This window comes from Podarcis liolepis (genome assembly GCF_965112155.1).
Source record: "Podarcis liolepis genome assembly, chromosome: 1".
NCBI classification, from domain to species: Eukaryota; Metazoa; Chordata; class Lepidosauria; order Squamata; family Lacertidae; genus Podarcis; species Podarcis liolepis.
In genome coordinates, this window is record NC_139554.1 from 30,868,442 (window position 1) to 30,888,075 (window position 19,634).

The following is a 19,634-nucleotide window of genomic DNA, read 5'->3' on the forward strand; positions in this document are numbered from 1 at the left end:
GAAACTACTGTGTTTTTAGAAAGATGTCGTAGTGAGTCTCTCACCGCCGTCCTCCCTTCATTCCATTGAAATTTCTTAACGTGAGTACTCTTTGTCAGGCGCCTGATGATCTCTTCAGCAAGCACATGCTCTTTTCCCCTTGTGTCTTATAAATATAATGCATGAGCTAACATAACGGGCCATTTACTGTAAGTCTGTTTATCAAAAGGTAATGATGTCATGAAGCGCCTCTGTGTCCATCAGCTTTCAGAACAGAATTGGAGTGCCCTCTGCTGGTTGGAGATTGTCTTTGCCGCAGAAATAATATATATATTAGGGATTCAGCTAACTGTATTCTGAGAAGAGTGGGTGAACTACATAGAGGGCAACTAGACCACAATTTCTTGTTCGCTTTGCTGTTCATACATGCTTTGAATTGCTCCTCTTGTTCTGTGCAAGAATTTGCCCTAATCACTAGTTTCAGTCCTCCTCACCCACCCTTCTTGCACTCTCTGAGTGAATGGGGCTACAGGCAAAACGTATTAACACACCTATGTAACCTTTTTTTGCTCTCAAGCTGAATTTCAGGATATTAATATTATATGTTTATTTATACCCTGCCTTTCACCCTGATGGGACTCAAGGCAGCTCATACTGTACATAGAAACAGGAATAGCTAAAAACGTAGAAAAAACCACAATTAAAAAACATATATATTGTTTAAAACATACAAATCATTACAATAAATATAGCACAGCAGGGCACAAGATTAAACAAAACAAAACAAATACTGGTGTTAATCGTGGTGGGGGGAGCTTTGCACAATGTTTACCTGAGTTATATGCACTTCACAGTTTCTTCAAAACTTGGTATGTGGAGGGTTGTTTTTTTAACAGAAAACTAACCAACTATTCATCTAGTAAGAAATAAAATGTCCTCATTAGCATACTCAAACTTAAGCATTAAGTTTGGGCACTTTTGGGGAAGGGTGATAAAATAAATAATAAAATTAACAGAAATTTGTTATTTTATTCCTTTTGGTATGCCAAAGCTGCTGAAGACGATCATGAATTCAGCTTTGTTGCACTAACCAGAAGAAAAATGGGCTGGGGCAAGTATGAAGGGCATCTCCTCTGCAGTCACTGATGTCAGAGGAAATGGAATTTAACAGCCTAAGGAAATGCATCTATCAGGGTGTAAAGACCTAAGGAGCAACAACCAGGAAGATAGCTGCTAATCTAGGAAACTGCCCCATTGACCACAACAGCACACTTTGAATCATTGTTGAATTAAACAAAACTGCACTCACTTGGAAGCGCTGACGCCAACTGAGCCATACCATACTCTTTGCCGCACTTTTGCTGGTTTAGCTGATGAACACTTACAGTAGGCAGCAAGCAATATGAGGGAGAAACAAGAAAGAAAACCTAGGTTATTATTTTATTATATTATATAGTAATAATTCACATCCTGCCCTTCTGTCCTACGAATGGAACCTCCAGGATGGCTTTACAATCATAACAAAATCAACAGTCAAATAAACTCAAAATAATAATAATAATTTAAGCAAATAATGCAAACATTTATACAATAAAGGCAAACATAACGGCTTAAATTTGTGGAAGTGGGATTTCCCTTGGGATTAGGCTTTGAAGAATGTGACAACCCTAGCCAAATCCACAGCAGACACATTTACACCAATGTTTACAAAACAAATTTCTCATTCCAAATTCTGATATGGCATATCACAGAAAACCTGTATATATAGTAAACTCTCTTGAGGACTTGCATAATATCCTAGTCTCTTCCTCACTGAGAAATTGTTCTACTTGTTCAAAAACCTTCAACACCTGTTTGGCAAGCCCACCTCATAACCTGAAAAGAGCTAGCTAAACAAGAATACATTGTTTCTACTGTCTCCGGCTGTTCTTAAAAAAAAAAGAGTAAAAGTAACTGAAAACTGAAACTAACTTTGGATTATTGGAACTGTGTTTAAAAGAGGATTTTACTGACTAATACAAATAGAAACTGTTTTCCCCTAGTGGAAGCTTTTGAAATTGGTTGCTTTACAGGAGCTGGGCTAGGGGAATTTCCAGCTGCAAGATAAAAAATTGTGAGACTCTGGGATTGACCTTGAATCTCTTAAGTGTTATGGCAAATGGGGACTTCCGGGTTAGCGCCTCCGGTAATGGCTGAATTCCTCTGATCGGGAGGAATTTGCTTCGTGGAAATTAGGGTCTGGCCGCCACGGCGAAGGCGGGGACCCACAAAAAATCACAGGCGGGAGAAGCCTGTGAACGTGGGATTCGGCTGGCACCTTTTGCGCCTCCCCTACTCACGGGGAAACCCGGTTTCGGGGATCCGGAGCGACGTGGGGTGAGTGGCACGGTGCTTCGAATTGACTTCTTTCACGGAGTGAAGCCGCATTGCTGTTGCCGGAGAGCGCTGACTTTTTCCTGTGGACAATTTGATCTTAAAACAACTACCCGTGAGTAGAATGGAAAATTGGATTTTTAAACGTCTTAATTTGGCACCGAAACGGGGAGGTTTCAAACAGGAAGTCCGCCTTCCCCTTTTGTAAATAGACTGAAGCAAAGAGGCTGCAAGCTAAAGTCTTGGAAAGCTTCTGATAAAGGATTAAACTTCCATCAGCTAAAATCATCAAACCCCCCTTGGAAGCAGGAGAAGAGGGGGGAAATTTTAGACCGTGTAAGCCTGCAGGAGAGAGTGAAGAAAGTCAAATTACCACCGCTCTGAACCTGGAAACGGGCTGCTAGTAAGACTGAAGTTTTGGATATGCTCATTGACTGTGAATAGATCGTTTGTTGACAGTAAGTTAAAGAAGAGAAATACATTGTTTCCATTGTCTCCTGCGTTTAAAAAGGAGTAAAAGTAATTGAAAATTGAAACTAACTTTATTGCTTGAACTGTGCTTAAAAGGATTGATACAAATAGAAATTGTTTCCCCCTAGAGCAGGGGTCTGCAACCCGCGGCTCCGGAGCCACATGTGGCTCTTTTACACCTTTGTTGTGGCTCCGGGGTGGATACTAGCGAGGGGAGGAGGCGCATTGTGCGCCCCGACACTCCCCACTGTGGCGGGTGCTGTACTGGCTGTGACGTCGCATGGGGGCGGTGCGTGCGTTAGTCACGCACCATCCCGACGTCACCTTCCCGCCCGCTGTCAGATCGGAGCTGCAATGGTTTTGCGGCTCCCAGTGTTTTTTTCTTCAGAAACGGGTCCAAGTGGCTCTTTTTGTCTTAAAGGTTGCAGACCCCTGCCCTAGAGGAAGCCAATGCATCCATTCTTAAGGAAATCAGCCCTGAGTGCTCACTGGAAGGACAGATCCTGAAGCTGAGGCTCCAGTACTTTGGCCACCTCATGAGAAGAGAAGACTCCCTGGAGAAGACACTGATGCTGGGAAAGATGGAGGGCACAAGGAGAAGGGGGCGACAGAGGATGAGATGGTTGGATAGTGTTTTCGAGGTTACCAGCATGAGTTTGACCAAACTGCAGGAGGTAGTGGAGGACAGAGGTGCCTGGCGTGCTCTGGTCCATGGGGTCACGAAGAGTCGGACACGACTAAACGACTGAACAACAACAAGAGGAAGCCTTTGAAATTGTTACATGAGCTGAGCTGGGGGAATTTCCAGCTGCAAGATAAGACTGTGAGAATCTGGGATTGACCTTGGACCGTTAAGAATGTTGACAGAAGAAGCCTTAGTGGTTGAATTATGTAAGATTAATGACTCACTGGAACAGCTCCATAAGAAGACGGATGTGATGATTATAAAAATTGATAACTTGGAACAAAAAGTGACTAATTTGGGACAAAAGGTGAATATTAATACAGAAGCTATTCAGGAATTGATACAGGGACCTACTTCGACATGGCAAATTGAGGAGAAGGCAGGGGAGAAAGTTGTTGTTGTGGACCCTAAAGTAGCACAAGTGGAGAGGGAGAGAGCCCCAGCCTCACAGATGCAATTTGATGACTATAAGTTGATGTCTTTTATGACTGAATTTAGAGAAAGTCAGACTTTGAGGATTGGGGCCCCGCTTGGACTGGAGAAGGAAAGTTGGATAGATCCCTTCATGCAGGGATTTATTGACCTTTGGGACCTGGATTTGGGTCAGGAGGAGACTGGAGTTGTGGGGACCGCCAGACTTGGAGGAACTTTGAAATATGACTGGAAATATCTTTTGAATTTTAGTTTTAACTATGGAGATTTGGCTGACTTGTCGAGAAGGAATAAAAACATTGCTAGGTGGGAATTTCCCCGAGATCTACTTCTCAGCATCAAAGGAAGGAAAATAAGAACAAGATCAGGAGAAGACAAAGTAAAGTGCATGTATAAATATGAAGAAGACCTGCAGAAGGGACTTGGAAAAGAGTTAAGAGCCTTGGACAGAAGATCACCAGGTTGATGGACTATATGGAATTGACGGAAATGACTGGCAGAATCCGAGACCAGGGAGAAGAGACGGTGGAAGAATATTGGAAAAAGTTTAAAATCTATATATGGAAATAATGTAAAATTAATGAGTGTTAGAAAAATGATGGAAGGGAATTATACGGCTTTAGTAGAAATGTTTTAAGGAATTAAGCATAAATAAGTATTATAGTATTAATGGAAAATAAGGTTAAAATATGTTAAGATAATCATATGACAGAAAATAGAGAAAGATGGAAAGGATTTGCTGAAATAATTAATAGAAATGGAATACAAAAAGGGAGGTGAGAGGAGGTCGATGAAACAAGGGAATGAAAGAGAGGATATTGAGATGGTATGATCTGTGTTTTTCGAACTGTTTTTGCTTTCGTTTTGTTTAATGTGTTAATGTTGTGTTGTGTATTGTTTATATATTGTACTGTATTGTTTTTTCTTTCGCTTTTTCTTCTTTTTTCTTTTCTTTTCTCCTTTTTGTAAGGTTTAAAAGTAATAAATATTATTTTAAAAAAAATAAGTGTTATGGCAAATGGAAAGGAAAAAATAGACGGAATGTCGACAGAAGAGGCCTTAGCGGTCGTATTAGTGAAAATAAACAATTTGCTGGAACAGCTTCACAAGAAAACAGACGTGATAAATGTGAAAGTGGATGCTGCAAATATTAAAATAGACTTAATTGTAGAAAGTTTAAATAATCTGGGACAAAAGGTGAATACCAATACAGAAACCATCCAGAAATTGATACAGGAATCTACTCTGATACGGCAAACTGCGGATGAAGTCAAGGAGAAAACCCTTGCTGCTGAATGTAAAGCAATACAATTGGAGAGAGAGAGAGTCCCATCCATACAAGGACAACTTGATGAACATAAGCTGACATTTGTTATGACTGAACTTAAAGAGAAACAGATGAATTTGAGGATCAGAGCCCTACCTGAGGAAAAGGAAAGCTTGACAGAGTTTCAGGAGGAGACAGGACTAACATCGGTTGAGAAAGAGAGGTATTTGGGGGTTAGTATGACCGCCAGGAATGTGAATTCATCCAAGGATAACTGTGAAGGACGTTGGATTGAAGAGAAGGGGGATTTGGAAATATGGACAAATCTGAAGTTGTTTTTGTTGGGCCAAGTTGCTGTGGAGGGGATGAGGGTTGCTGTGTTGTCGGGGATGTTGCTTTTGTTTCAAGCATTGCAAGCTTTGGATGGGATGGATCGTTTCAGGAGGTGGCAGAGGGACGTCTCTAGATTTGTTTGGCAGGGCAGGAAGCCTCGAGTAAAATTTAAGATATTGACGGATGCCAAAGAAGAAGGTGGACTTGCCCTGCCAGATCCCTAAATTTTGTTGTGAACTATCTGCTTTTTGCTAGCTGAGAGAATGGCTACTTCTTGAAAGCACTGAAGTGTTGGATAATGGCAGATGAAGTTGATGGACTATATGGAATTGGCGGAAATGACTGGCAAGATCCGAGACCAGGGAGAAGAGTCGGGGGAAGAAGACTGGAAAAAGTTTAAAGACTATTTATAGAAATATTGTAAAATTAATGAATGTTAGAAGAATGTTGGAATCAAGTTATATGGCTTTAGCAGAAATGTTATAAGGAATTAAGTATAAATAGATTAATAGAAAATTAAAGGAAAAAATAAGGCAAGAATGTGTTAAGATAATTATAGGATAGAAAACAGAGGAAGATGGAAAGGAATTGCTGAAACAATTAATAGAAGTGGAATACAAAAAGGGAGGTGTGAGGAGGTCATTGGAAATAAGCGAATGAAAGATAAGATACTGAAAATTTTTGAGGTGTTTTTAAATAGTTTTTGTTTGTTTTTGTTTTGTTTTGTATGTAGTGTTTTTGTATTGTATTTGTATTGGGGTTTTTTTTTCTTTTTCTTTCCTTGTTTGTAGTGTTGTGTTGAAACTGTACAAAAAGTAATAAATATCTTTTTTTTTAAAAAAAAAGAGCTAGTGTAGGGTAGTGACTAAGGAACCAATCCATCCCTGGTGTAAATCTCACCAGGTGACCTATGGCAACCCCCCCCCCTCTCTCTCTTCCATCTGAAATATGTACAAGATGAGAAAATGAAATGTACCACCAGAGATGGAGGATTCCAGTTTTGAAGGTTCTTCCACATTCCCCCACGATAAGAAAACTAGCACATGTTTTAGCCAGACTGTTCTCATTTTCTATTTGAAGTTTTTTTTAAAAAAAAAAAATGTAGAGGCGCATTCAAAATTACATTGCCCTTGTGCAATCTAAACAGATACAACCCATTCTACCTGGCCTCAGCCCAACCAATTCCAGTTGCCACATCTCAAAAAGGATGCCATAACACTGGGGAAAGTATACAAAAGTGCAACCATTGATAATCCATTGAATCCTTTTTCCTATTAGGAAAGGTTTTAAAGCATAGTGGAAAAGTCTACTATGGGGAAATCATGTGACAGAGTTTTATAAAGTTATGAATAACGTGGAGACAATGGTTAGATTCCCCCCCCCTCCGAATCCTAAAATTTGGGATCACATAATAAAATTAGCTGGCAATAGTTCAGCCTGGCAAAAGGAAGTGGAATTTGTGGTACTTAAATATTCAAAACATATGATAATAGAATCAGAATTATACAGCTGGAAGGGACCATGAGGGTAATCTAGTCCAACCTTCTGCAATGAAAAAATATTTTGCCCAATGTGGGGCTCAAACCCTGAGATTAAGTGTCTCATACTTGGGGCTTTTTTCCAGCCGGAACTCATCGGAACTGAGTTCTGGACCTCTTTTGTAAGTTCCGGCACCTCTGTAGCATTGCAATGTCCTTCCCCTAAAAAACTTTGGTTCTGGCACATCTTTTTCTATATAAAAAAGCCCTGCTCATGTCCTATCAACTGAGCTATCCTAGAGGATGGACTGCTAGGTTCATGGCCTGCTGGTGTACTTCCCATCTGGCTAGCCATTCTTAGAATCAGGATGCTGACCAACATGGGCCATTGATCAGATCCAGTAGGACTCTTCTTATTTCCTTAACAATTGATCCCCCAGCTGTAGCGCACAGTGGTGCACTCCTACAAGGATTGCCACATGTTGTTAATATATGTTTGAACTATCAGGAACTCTAAGAACATTTTCAGAGGTGTAAAGTCTTCAGGTCACTTCAGCTTTTTCATTGCTAAAGTGGGGGGGGGGAGAACATTCTAGATCCCTCCAGAAAGTAGCAAGAGAAAAGAATAGATCCTGAGGGTCTCTCAAAAGCCATTGCGACCTTCACTCTGGTGGAAACGCCCAGCATCTTCTACAGGTGAGGGGGGAAATTGTTTCATGATGTAATGTTTGTGACTGTGGGAAATAGACAATACTCAATACTTGTCATTGGGGTCCGTTGCCTGCTGGAAGAAGGGGGCACGACCCAACATAGCTCCCTAAGAGGAGCAGAAATAGTAACTCTCCAAAAATAAACAGGGAGAAGGAATGAGCCGAGAGCTGCAGTTTCAAATACCAGCTTTCTTCAGCAAAGGGGGCGCGGAAGGGCAGAGGGACAAACGGATAGCTTGGAACGCAGGAAACAGCTTCCTTATATGGGCTCATCCGCAAGCGACAGAGCTCAGTCGACTGGAATGACTGTGTCACAAAATGTGAAGCCTTCAGGGGCTGCAGTGAATGGAGTTTTCTGATCTTTAAATGATTCCTCCAGATTCTTAAGATGCCAAAACCAAGAGGCTGTAGTGCCAAAAAAGGAGCATTTCAAACTGGGATGTTTCAGGAAAACATACCACATATGGATGTACATGCACACATACACAAAAGAGCCTACACATAGTTTGTCATCCTACCAAAATATACCACCAAAATATACACAGAACCTTCTCATGGAATCACATTCATTTGTCTTATATGCAAGCACTTTAACCTATTTATTGTAAAAAAAAAAAAAACCAAACCCTTTTACATGGAGCTTTCTAATAATATTCTTTGTCCGCTGCCCATAAGTAAATTGCACATATGTACGTCACAGTACAAGCCATCCTCAGGCAACACGGCTATCCTGTGCTCCATCTGTACACCAGTGTGGTGTAGTGGTTAAGAGCGGTAGTCACGTAATCTGGGTAACCGGGTTCGCGTCTCCGCTCCTCCACATGCAGCTGCTGGGTGACCTTGGGCCAGTCACACTTCTTTGAAGTCTCTCAGCCCCACTCACCTCACAGAGTGTTTGTTGTGGGGGAGGAAGGGAAAGGAGATTGTTAGCCGCTTTGAGACTCCTGAAGGGGAGTGAAAGGCGGGATATCAAATCCAAACTCTTCTTCTTCTTCTTCATCTCCCTGAAAAGAGTACTAACAATCCTTTCTAAAATGGAAATCGTAAGCTCAGATGGCTATAAGTGCAACCCTTTCCAAAGCCCAACAGTTAAGGCAATCCTTCAGCGGCACACATACCTCACACAGCGTATAGCCCACCATGAAAACTGCCTCCCAAGTGTTCCTTGAGGTGTGGGGAACAACTCCCATCAGCTCCAGCAAACATGGCCAACGGCCAGGGATTATGGAAGCTGTAGTTCAGCAACATCCAAAGGACCAATGGTTCCCCACTACAGATGTCTCCCCACTTGTGTGCGATCAGCATGTGTGCTCCTGGTGACATGTGTGTTGTTTTCAGGGCTGAAAAGGGGGGTGGAATGGGGTGGGGCAGAACAGGGGAATCCCCACTCACATGAGTCTCGGTGACATGCACAGCAGCTGGGGACGGAGCCCTGCGTAAGTGGGGATTCCCCTGTATATTATTCATATTGTGAGACGGCTTCAGTGACAAAAAGAAAAGGCAATGCGATGCAATGCAGTCAAACAGCTCAGGCCATTTGTTTTAGGGTGCCCCCCAATTCCCATCAGAGGCCAGCAGGAAATGAGTTCCCATGAGAAAGGTAGATGTAGTAGACATCAGCACAAAGGGGACAAGAGAAGTCAGGAGCATGAATGACAGTGTGCATGTGTCTTGTATACATGCATGCAGAAAGAAGGGAATTTGTAACTATTATTATTATAATTAGTACTAATAATATTTCATTTCTATATGGCAAACTCATAAAATATATCTATGTAGTGTACAGAATTCAAACTAAAACCAATTTTAGACAGAATAGCCGTCTCCCCATGTCACATAGCAATGAAGAAAGTTTAAAAAGCAGTTTGTCATATTTTAAGAAAGTGAATTCCACTAGGTAGCAGAAACCCCCTTGCATGGCCCTAAGGAGCTCTTTGGATCCAAGCCATTAAGGGGATCATTGAAAATGATTCTTTTGTCTTCCCACTAATTTTGTATGCTGGGTTTTAATACATTTTTAGGAATCTTGAATTATACATTATGCACTCATGTGCAAGCTTTCCAAGTGTAGTAAGAATATTCTGACGGGTTTAACTCGGGAGACAAAAGTTGCAGTCTGATGGAACACTTACTTTGGAAATAACTCCCATGGAATTCAGTGGGATTTACTTTTAAATAAACTTGACCAGGATCTGAAAACAATAATGGAGTGGGGAGAGAGGTGGAGAAATGAGGAGTGTACAGAACTTTGAAACTGTAAAATGGAGAGCCATTTGAAGAAAATGGTATAAGGAGGGTTGAAGGCACCAGGCAGATCAATAAACAGCCCTTAGATATTTGTATAAGGTAATTTGGTGAGGAAGACAGGAGTGCCTGGCGTGCTCTGGTCCATGGGGTCACGAAGAGCCGGACACGACTAAACGACTAAACAACAATAATTTGGTGAGAGTAGTTTCAAGAGAGTGAAACAAGCAAAAAATAAGATCAAGCAGAGACCTGGGAGGATAAGTCACAAAGAGTTATAAATTATATGCTTGAAAAACGGGTAAAGGAAAGAGAGACACAGAGCAATAAGTGGAAGGAGAAGTGGGATCAAAGGTAGCTTTTTCTAGGAATGGCAGAGATTTGAGCTCTTGAAATAAAGGGGAAGAAGCCAAATGAACTAGAGATGTCAAGAGACGCACAAAAAGTCAGGAGAGGTAAGGTCAATATATGGAAGAGATTGCAAGACTGGAATATAAGAACTTAAAAATAGTAGAAAAGCCTGTTGGATTAGGCCAATGGCCTATCTAGTCCAATATCCTGTTCTCTCTGTGGCCAACCAAATGCCTGTAAGTAGAACCCAAGTACTAAAGCACTCTCTCCTACTGCCTCTAACTGTGGAGGCATATCATAGCCTCCAGCATGGCTAGCAGCCATTAACAGATTTATCCTCCATGAATTTCGCTACCCCTCTTTGAAAGCTATTCAAGATGGTAACTATCCCTGCTTCCTGAGGGAGCAAGTTCCATAGTTTAACTACACACTGTGTGCAGAATTACTTCATTATCTTTCAGGAATCTTCCAACATTCAGCCCTGAGTTCTAGTATTATGACAGAGAGAGAAAAAAACTTTTCTCTACCCACTTTCTCCATACCATGGATAATTTTATAAATGCCTATCATACCAATTCTTACTTACTTTTCTCAAAATTACCAAACATTGCAAATTTTCCTCATAGGGGAGCTGCTCCAACCACTTTATCATTTGATTGCCCTCTTCCAAATGTTTTCCAGCTCTACCATATTCTTTTTGAGGTGAGAACTGTACACAGTATTCCAGGTGCACTTACAGCATATATTTGTATAGCAGCATTATGATGTCAGCAGTTTTGTTTTCAATTCTTTTGCCAACTTACATCAAGCCATCCACTATGACAGCAAGATATTGTTCCTGGTCAATAACTGCTAGTTCAGACCCCATGAACAAATATATGAGATTAATATTTTTGCCCTGACAAGCATAATTTTACACTTGTTCACACCCATTTACTCAGTTTGAAGAGGTCCAGCGTCTTTTTTGTAACACTGAACAATTTTGTATCATCCGCAAATTCTCTCACTGAAACTGAACGGGGTCAATTATTATATCTTCCAATTGTGTCAATATTTTTTCAGTGGAATCCATTACTATATAGGAATCTGAATATACCTCTTTTGCTGATCACTGTGTGATGGAGGCCTTTTCAACCATGTTTGTACATAAAACACATTTGTTCACTGAAAACACATCTTGAGTCTCTTGCAACTTGAAACACCTCAGTGGAGTTCAGATTTAAAATCCTTTGAATATCCTTCTTATAGGCTAATTTGACTACACAACTCCTGACAGCAAGCTGCAATTTTCTCTTTCCCACACATCATGCTGCCAGAATCCAATGATCCCAGGCCTCTCCCTCAGGGGGCATATGTAGACCCATATAGCCACAGTGTCCTAGGAGCCAAGAGATGTGTGGTGTAACAGTGTTCAGCCAATGATTCCCTCCTTCTTCCTTCAGTGGGCTCAAGTTGGAAACTATTCAAAGAATGAAATAAATGTGTGGAAATAGAATTTTAATATAAGTCTTTCCCATGGCTTTGTGCTCAACACTCAGCAATCTTCAATGCAAACTAACAGCGAAAACTAAAATGAAAAGGGCTGGGAAATAAAAGATGCTTAAGAGAGTTATTTTGGTGAGGATGATGAAAAATGTTATTGAGGATAAGGAGATAACCCCAACAGGCTGAAAATAACTAGGCAGCTATTCAGGGTGCCAGGGGCTGACGAGAAGGCCTTGGGGAGCTCCAGGCTGAATGAGGCCAGGGCTCATTCGAAATAAGCCGGCCTAATTAGGGAACATGAGTTCAACTACATTTTTCAGATTCCTGTTGGAGAATTTGGCCATATTCCTAGGGAACAGCTGGAAGCCCAACACATTTGCAGGCCATTCGGTAGTTTCAGGAGGAGAAACACTGATCCATTACACAAACCTGAGTGGAACAGGCAATGCTCACCTATCCTGATACTCTCCTGTTGGAAGATACATCTCTCCCACCAGCCAAAGGTCAACAATGAATAGGACACAGTAGTATATTTCAGTCCAATAACTAGTGAGTAGATATGAAAGGATATTTAGCAGTAAAATCATTCCCAAGGAGCTAAGCACATTGCATGTGTGAACTACAATAGTCTGGATGGAGAACAGCAATGTCATATCATAGCAAGTGTAGATTGCCATATACCGTATTTTTCGCCCTATAGGACAGACTTTTTCCCCTCCAAAAATGAAGGGGAAATGTGTGCGCGTCCTATGGGGCGAATGCAGGCTTTCGCTGAAGCCTGGAGAGCGAGAGGGGTCGGTGCGCACCGACCCCTCTTGCTCTCCAGGCTTCAGGAGAGCCCCACCCCCAGCCCCACAAGCTCGGGGGACAGCAGGGAGGCGGAACGCCGCCATCCCGTTGTCCCCCGACCTGGTTTGGAGGCTGGCGGCAGGGAGAAGCCTGCTCCTCCCCGTCGCCAGCCCCGCAAACTCGGGGATAGCAGGAGAGGCGCGGCACGCCTTTCCCGCTGTCCCCTGACCTGGTTTGAAGGCTGGCGGCGGGAGAAGCCTGCTTCTCCCCGCAGCCAGCCCCACAAGCTCGGGGGACAGCTTCCCACCCCAGCCCCGTGCCTGGGGGGGGGGAATAAAAAATCCCCCCCCCCCAAAATAACCTAGGTGCGTCCTATAGGCCGGTGCGCCTTATGGGGCGAAAAATACGGTATGTATGATGTGATTCTACGTGTGGGTCTTATGTACCACAACTGCATAACACGCTGCTCCTCAATTGTGGCTCATTGTCCACAATCATAGTGTGTAGCAAAATTTCCCCAAACTGTAGTGCTGCAGAGGGTAGACAGTTCCCAGGAGGGCAAGTTTGAGATACAAATAATAACATTTCATCACTCTATGATACATCGCAAAAAGCAAAACTTTGGCAGAATAGCACAGTAGGACCGTTTCACACATGACTTTCTTAGGTTCTAAAGTCTGCCTTTCCTAAGATTCTAAAGTCTGCCTCTAAAATGTAACATATAACATATGTAAAAGGTAAAAAAGGCAAAGGACCCCTGGATGGTTAAGTCCAGTCAAAGGCGACTATGGGGTGTGGCGCTCATCTCACTTTCAGGCCAAGGAGCTGGTATTTGTCCACAGACAGCCTTCCAGGTCATGCGGCCAGCATGACTAAACCGCTTCTGGTGCAACAGAACACTGTGATGGAATCCAGAGTGCATGGAAACGCCGTTTACCTTCCCACCACAGCGATACCTATTTATCTACTTGCAATGGTATGTTTTTGAAGTGCTAGGTTAGCAGAAGCTGGAACAGAGCAACAGGAGCTCACCCCATCGTGCAGATTTGAATCGCCAACCTTCCAATCAGCAAGCCCAAGAGGCTCAGTGATTTAGACCACAGCGCTACCCACATCCCTATAACACATGTGTGAAATTATGTATAACCTAATACTTTTTTGACTGATTCTGCCATTGATCTGGTTTGAATCATAATCCCCCCCCCAAAAAAAATAGTCTGTCCCACCACATGGTCTGAGGGACAGTGGACTGGCTCACAGCTGAAAATGCTTGCTGAACCCTGGGCTAAACCATAGGTCAGCTTTCAGGTGTAACACTAAACTGCAGTTAATCAAAACCAGAATCAAAACCTTCTGACCCCTTCTTTGAAGTCATGCCAGAGAAAGAGTGGGAGGTAAGACAGCCCAAGGATTGTTGTAGCTCATTCCTGTCACAATAAACCATGGTTTACTGTCTGGCAGTAAGTAAGCAATCGTCTCAAATGGGCTTGGCAGACCAAGGTATCTCCTTACAGTCCTTTTGGCTGCCACTGGCTTAGCTGCTCTGTTACTGTGGTGCCCCGCAAGACGAATGCATCGCAAGACGAAAAACTCGCTAGACGAAAGGGTTTTGCGGTTTTTGAGCTGCTTCGCAAGACGAATTTCCCTATGGGCTTGCTTCGCAAGACGAAAACGTCTTGCGTTTTTTGCAAGTTTGTTTCCTTTTTCTTAACACCGTTAATACAGTTGCGACTTGACTTCGAGGAGCAACTTATAGAACGCGGTGTGGTAGCCTTTTTTGAGGTTTTTGGCAATTTTTGAAGCTTTTCCAAAACTTTTCTGACACCATGCTTCGCAAGATGAAAAATTCGCTAGACGAAAAAACTCGCGGAACGATTTAATTTCGTCTTGCGAGGCACCACTGTATAACAGTGCACCTGTGCAGCCTTTGGGTTGGCTGCTGAAGGAATTTGGGAAAGCTTAGAATTTTAATGCTATACCGATGAGCAACTTTTGATAGCTTAAACCACATAAATATTGCCTAGACGACATGGGTTTTCAAATGACACCTTTTGAATGAAAATAGTTTCAATGCTTTCATAATTTTCCAATACAAACAAAGAACAACTGGTGCTTATAAGTTAATACTCAAAAAGCATCCATACAAATCAGCCTGATCTATGCTGGTAAGGTAAAGCATTTGCTGTAAGGTCAATTTTCAAGTCTTGGGGAACTGTTAGATAGATTGGAAATGAAGTACAGAGCAAGCAACTGGAATAATGAAACAGGATTGTTTCAAGAGGTATAGGTTGATTCAGGTTAAGTCTTATTAATTCACATAAGTGCACTGATTTGCATGGATTCCTTATTTAGATGCAATGAACAATATTTTAAACTTAAAATTATTTGTGTTCACAGCCTGAAAACCTGTCCAGATCTCCTAGCTCCTAACTGGTGATTCCCTCATTGCGAGAAGTGAGGTTACAGGAAACCAGACAGAGGGCCTTCTCGGTAGTGGTGCCCGCCCTATGGAATGCCCTCCCATCAGATGTCAAGGAAATAAGCAGCTATTCTATTTTTAATAGACATCTGAAGGCAGCCCTGTTTAGGGAAGTTTTTAATATTTAATGCTGTATTGTTTTTAACACATAATAATAATAATAATAATAATAATAATAATAATAATAATATCTTTATTGTCATTGCCCCCTTCGGGGACAACGAAATTACTTGACTGCTCCATAAAAACACTAATTAAACAATACAGTATAATACAGCAAGGGAGATTAGATGACTTTCAAAGTCCGGGCTTCCCATTCAGGGCCGAGATCGCTCTGGAGAAGAAGTTGTTCTTAAGACAGCTCGTTCTTGTCTTCATCGTCCTGTATCTCCGTCCCGACGGCAAGAGCTCGAAGAGACAGTGACCAGGATGCGATGGATCTTTTACTATGTCCAGTGCCTTCCTATGGCACCTTGTGGCATAAATCTGCTCTAAGGCGGAGAGTGGGCAGCCAATAATGCTCTCTGCTACCTTAACAACCCTGCACAACCCCATCCTGTCCTGGGTAGTACAGCTTCCGTACCACACACATAAGCCATAAGTGAGCACGCTCTCAATGGCACAGTGATAGAAGGCAAGCAGCAGTTTCTGCGGAAGATGGTTTTTCCTTAGTATTCTCAAAAAGTACAGTCTCTGCTGTGCCTTCTTCACAAGCCCCCTTGTGTTGACACTCCAGGACAGATCCTCTTGTAATTCAATGCCCACAAATCTGAACGTTGTTACCCTCTCCACACAGACCCCATCAATCAAAAGTGGCTGGACGTTGCTCTTCTGTCTCCTGAAATCCACCACAAGCTCCTTTGTCTTCCTTGTATTTATGAGCAAGTTGTTAGCTCTGCACCACTCTATCAACCGCTCCACCTCATCTCTATAATCCGTTTCACCCTCCCTTTCAGGGATGAGCCCAATCACAGTTGTGTCATCTGCAAATTTGACAACCCTATTACTATGGTGAGTAGCGACACAATCGTACGTGTAGAGAATATAAAGGAGCGGACTGAGTACGCATCCCTGTGGTGTTCCTGTGTTAGTCTTAAGCGTATTAGAGGTATAAGGGCCCAACCGAACCCTCTGGGAGCCAACTGGGAGCCACCCAGAGTGGCTGCAGAAACTCAGCCAGATGGACAGGGTATAAATAATAATAAATTATTAGTAGTAGTAGTAGCAGTATTACTCATATTCACATTTTTCCAGCCCATCAACTAGATTTTGTCCCTCAAAACCAGATATGATCCTATGATCCCTTGCTTAGCTTAACTGCCCAACTTCATAAGGCAACCAATGCTTCAGATATAGGCACTAGTTAAGAGAGATACAGACACCAGAGAACATATAGAAAGAGAAAACAGACCAGGTTCTGCAGTAGGCTGAGGGCCAGAATGTCACCAACTACAAAGTCTAATCTGCAGAAGAGGTATGGCTATTCACTATGAGTCAGTTACCCAGCAATGTTGTTAGCTGGTTTTCTCATAAAGGGCTCCTGATGGAGTGTTTGACTATCAAACAAACAGACCAGTCAGAAGCCAGATTTTGATTTTTCTTCTACTTTCCAAGGAGGTCCTGGCACATCCCAAAGTTTTCAGATCCTCCCCTTTAGTGGGTCATGCTATGTTCTGGATTGTGTTGTGTTTTATGGATTGTGTCTGAATGGGATGGGAGTGTCGGAGATGCGTGCAGATGTATGTGTGAACCCGGTCTTTGGGTGGGTGTTTGATTTTCGTTGTTGTGTATACTGTGTATATACGGACAATGACAATAAATTTATCTATCTATCTATCTATCTATCTTCTCAGATAGGGTGCCATAATTCCGTATTTAGCCATGAAGACACAGTAAAACTATGGAAAAGAAATTTCTCTTGGAGCAATTGAAAATGCTAATCCTTACTTTTTCAGTGCAAGAGAACTCCTTAAATTAGGGGTGGATAACTTGTGGCTCTCCAGATGTCGTGGGACTCCAATTCTCATTAGCCCCAGCCAGCATGGCCAGTGTTAAAGGATGATGGGCACTTAATTTCAACATCTGGAGGGTGGCAAGTTCCCCATCCCTGCCCTAAAGAAAACTTTGGCTGAATGGATGTTACCTACAAAAGTCCCGTTCCCTCCGCCCCAAGTCACTGTCCTAATCATCTAAAATGGAAGCAGAAGAGGAGAAATAATCATTGCTGTTCTGTACGCTTCCTATAGACATCTCGTTGGCCACTGAGGAAAACAGGAGGCTGGGCTAGATTGGGTTTTGTTCTGATCTTTTCTAATGGACTCTTCTTGTGTTCTTACTCTTATGCAAGTTTGACTTATGGTTAAGATCCTGGTTATAATAACCTGGCGCCTAGTCTTCTACCCTAGATGAAGTCATTCAGCATGTTTGATGTGAAACTAAGCCCAGGTTGCAATCGGTGTTGACCCATCCAGTTGTACCTACATCGAAAGGTGGAGGGCTGGTCGGGCTACGATGGTTTTCCTCTGCGGCGTGATCCTGGTGAGCTCGTCGGCCCATCTTTGCTACTACCTACGTGGAAGACAAAGAATGATTCAAAAGGGGCGCTTCAGTCACAACATGTGTGGTCAAGGAGGCAGATGTACAACCAGGATGATCAAGCTAGGGCTAGGTTACACAGCCAGTCTCTAGGGAAGTTCATATATGGCCGGCATAGGCAAATTCGGCCCTCCAGATGTTTTGGGACTACAATTCCCATCATTCCTGACCACTGTTCCTTTTAGCTAGGGATCAAGGGAGTTGTAGACCCAGAACATCTGGAGGGCCGAGTTTGCCTATGCCTAATATATGGCGGCTCCTAAAAGAAAGCCAATAGGGATGCGGGTGGCGCTGTGGTCTAAACCACAGAGTCTAGGGCTTGTCGGTCAGAAGGTCGGCAGTTCGAATCCCCACAACAGGGTGAGCTCCTGTTCCTCAGTACCTGCTCCTGCCAACCTAGCAGTTCAAAAGCACATCAAAGTGCAAGTAGATAAATAGGTACCACTCCAGTGGGAAGGTAAACGGCGTTTCCGTGCACTGCTCTGGTTCACCAGAAGCGGCTCAGTCATGCTGGCCACATGACCCGGAAGCTGTACGCCGGCTCCCTCGGCCAATAAAGCGAGATGAGCGCTGCAACCCCAGAGTCGGCCACAACTGGACCTAATGGTCAGGGATCCCTTTACCTTTTAAAGAAAGCCAATAGGAATGAAGGATGTATCTGTTGGATTCCAGCTCCCACCAACGGCCAGCGACTCTGAGGGCTGCAGCCCATCAACACCTGGAGAGCCACGGCGGATACCTCCCGCCCCCCCGCTATAAAACAGGGAAGGGGCCACCAGGACGGCTATTGCCTCGGGCTGCGAAAGCCCTCGGCCGGCGGTCCTCCCCTCCGGGAGATCGGGGGACAGGGCAAAAGGCAGCGCGTGAAGCGCCGGGCGTTAGGACAGCGCGTAGGCCTCTCCGTCGCCATGGCAACTCGAGCCGCGCGCCCTCCCGCTCTTCTTCTTCTTACCCCCTTGCAGACTTCCTCGTCCAGCTCCAAGTCGTCGTCCATCTTTCAGACCGAGCCGCTCACTTCCGGGAGAAAGTCCCGCCCCCGCGCGCGTCCTTAGCAACCCTTAAAGCGACAGCAGCCTTTTTTGTAGTCCGTCCACAGTCCCCGGGCTGTTCAGGGTCCCTGGACGTTGTTGGGACTACAAGTCCCGTCATCCCTGGCCTTTGGCTAAACTGGCTAAAGATGGTGGGAGTTGTAGTCCAACAGCAGGCGGGGAGCGAGGGAGGGCCCTTTACTTCCATCTCCCCGGCTCTCACCCGGCAGCAACTTTCCCCAGCCACCCCGAAACAACAAGCTAAGCGCCTCCTGGAGCCGCAATATTTTGTCCGCTTGTTAACGTCGGAAGCGCCTGGCAAGCCCGGACGCCTGAAAGTCCCTCTGGTTAACAATCCTCAAGAATGGTTCAGGGCTTTGCCCTGAGATCTACTGCGAATACGACGAAGACAGGAGAGCCTGTAAGCCAGTGCCGAGTGCCTCTCCCTAGAAACTGAAAAACTAGACACACACGTACACGTGTATTATGTATTCTGCCAACATAGTTATGGACACAAGAAAAAGGGGCGTTCTTGGTGGATGGACATTGCTTTACATTGTTGTTAAAGGCTTCACATCATCCCTGTCAGGCGGAGCTAGGGCAGAAAAAAGACTGAATAATAACAAACCAGAACACTTGTGGTATAAAAAGTTACAGGATTTCAAAAGTCGTGCAATACCCTCGTGCAATAGGCATCGGCTGGAAACTAAGCGCTGTGACCGACCACCCCGAAAAACTTCCAGAAGGCAGACGCAAACTATGGAAAAAAGGATTGTGTATGGCCACCCTGATAGCATCCTGAGCACCAGTCATCATGAATGTGCAATAAAAGGGACATCTGGAGAGACCAGGCTTCCTGAGCACAAAGTATAGCTTTCAAGGGCTAGCCAGCCTTTCTCGTTTGAGCCATTTCCTGCTGTTAGCTTGATGCAGCA

General features: G+C 43.6%; 1 protein-coding gene across 2 annotated transcripts in view; it reads right to left on the reverse strand.

Annotated features, from left to right (window-relative positions):
- IFT43 (intraflagellar transport 43) overlaps positions 1-18,747 on the reverse strand; it is a 49,504-nt gene extending 30,757 nt beyond the window's left edge. The window contains exons 1-3 of one of the 2 annotated variants that reach the window (XM_083503539.1): positions 18,624-18,747; positions 17,558-17,644; positions 1,289-1,359 (exon numbers count right to left, since the gene is read on the reverse strand). In XM_083503539.1, coding sequence (XP_083359665.1) covers positions 1,289-1,359; positions 17,558-17,644; positions 18,624-18,665 — 200 coding nt within the window. In that variant the 5' untranslated portion in view covers positions 18,666-18,747. Of the gene's footprint in view, positions 1-1,288; positions 1,360-17,557; positions 17,645-18,294; positions 18,403-18,623 lie in introns of those variants that run through there. The other variant, XM_083503540.1, reaches the window with a different exon arrangement.
- Positions 18,748-19,634: the final 887 nt, after the last annotated feature.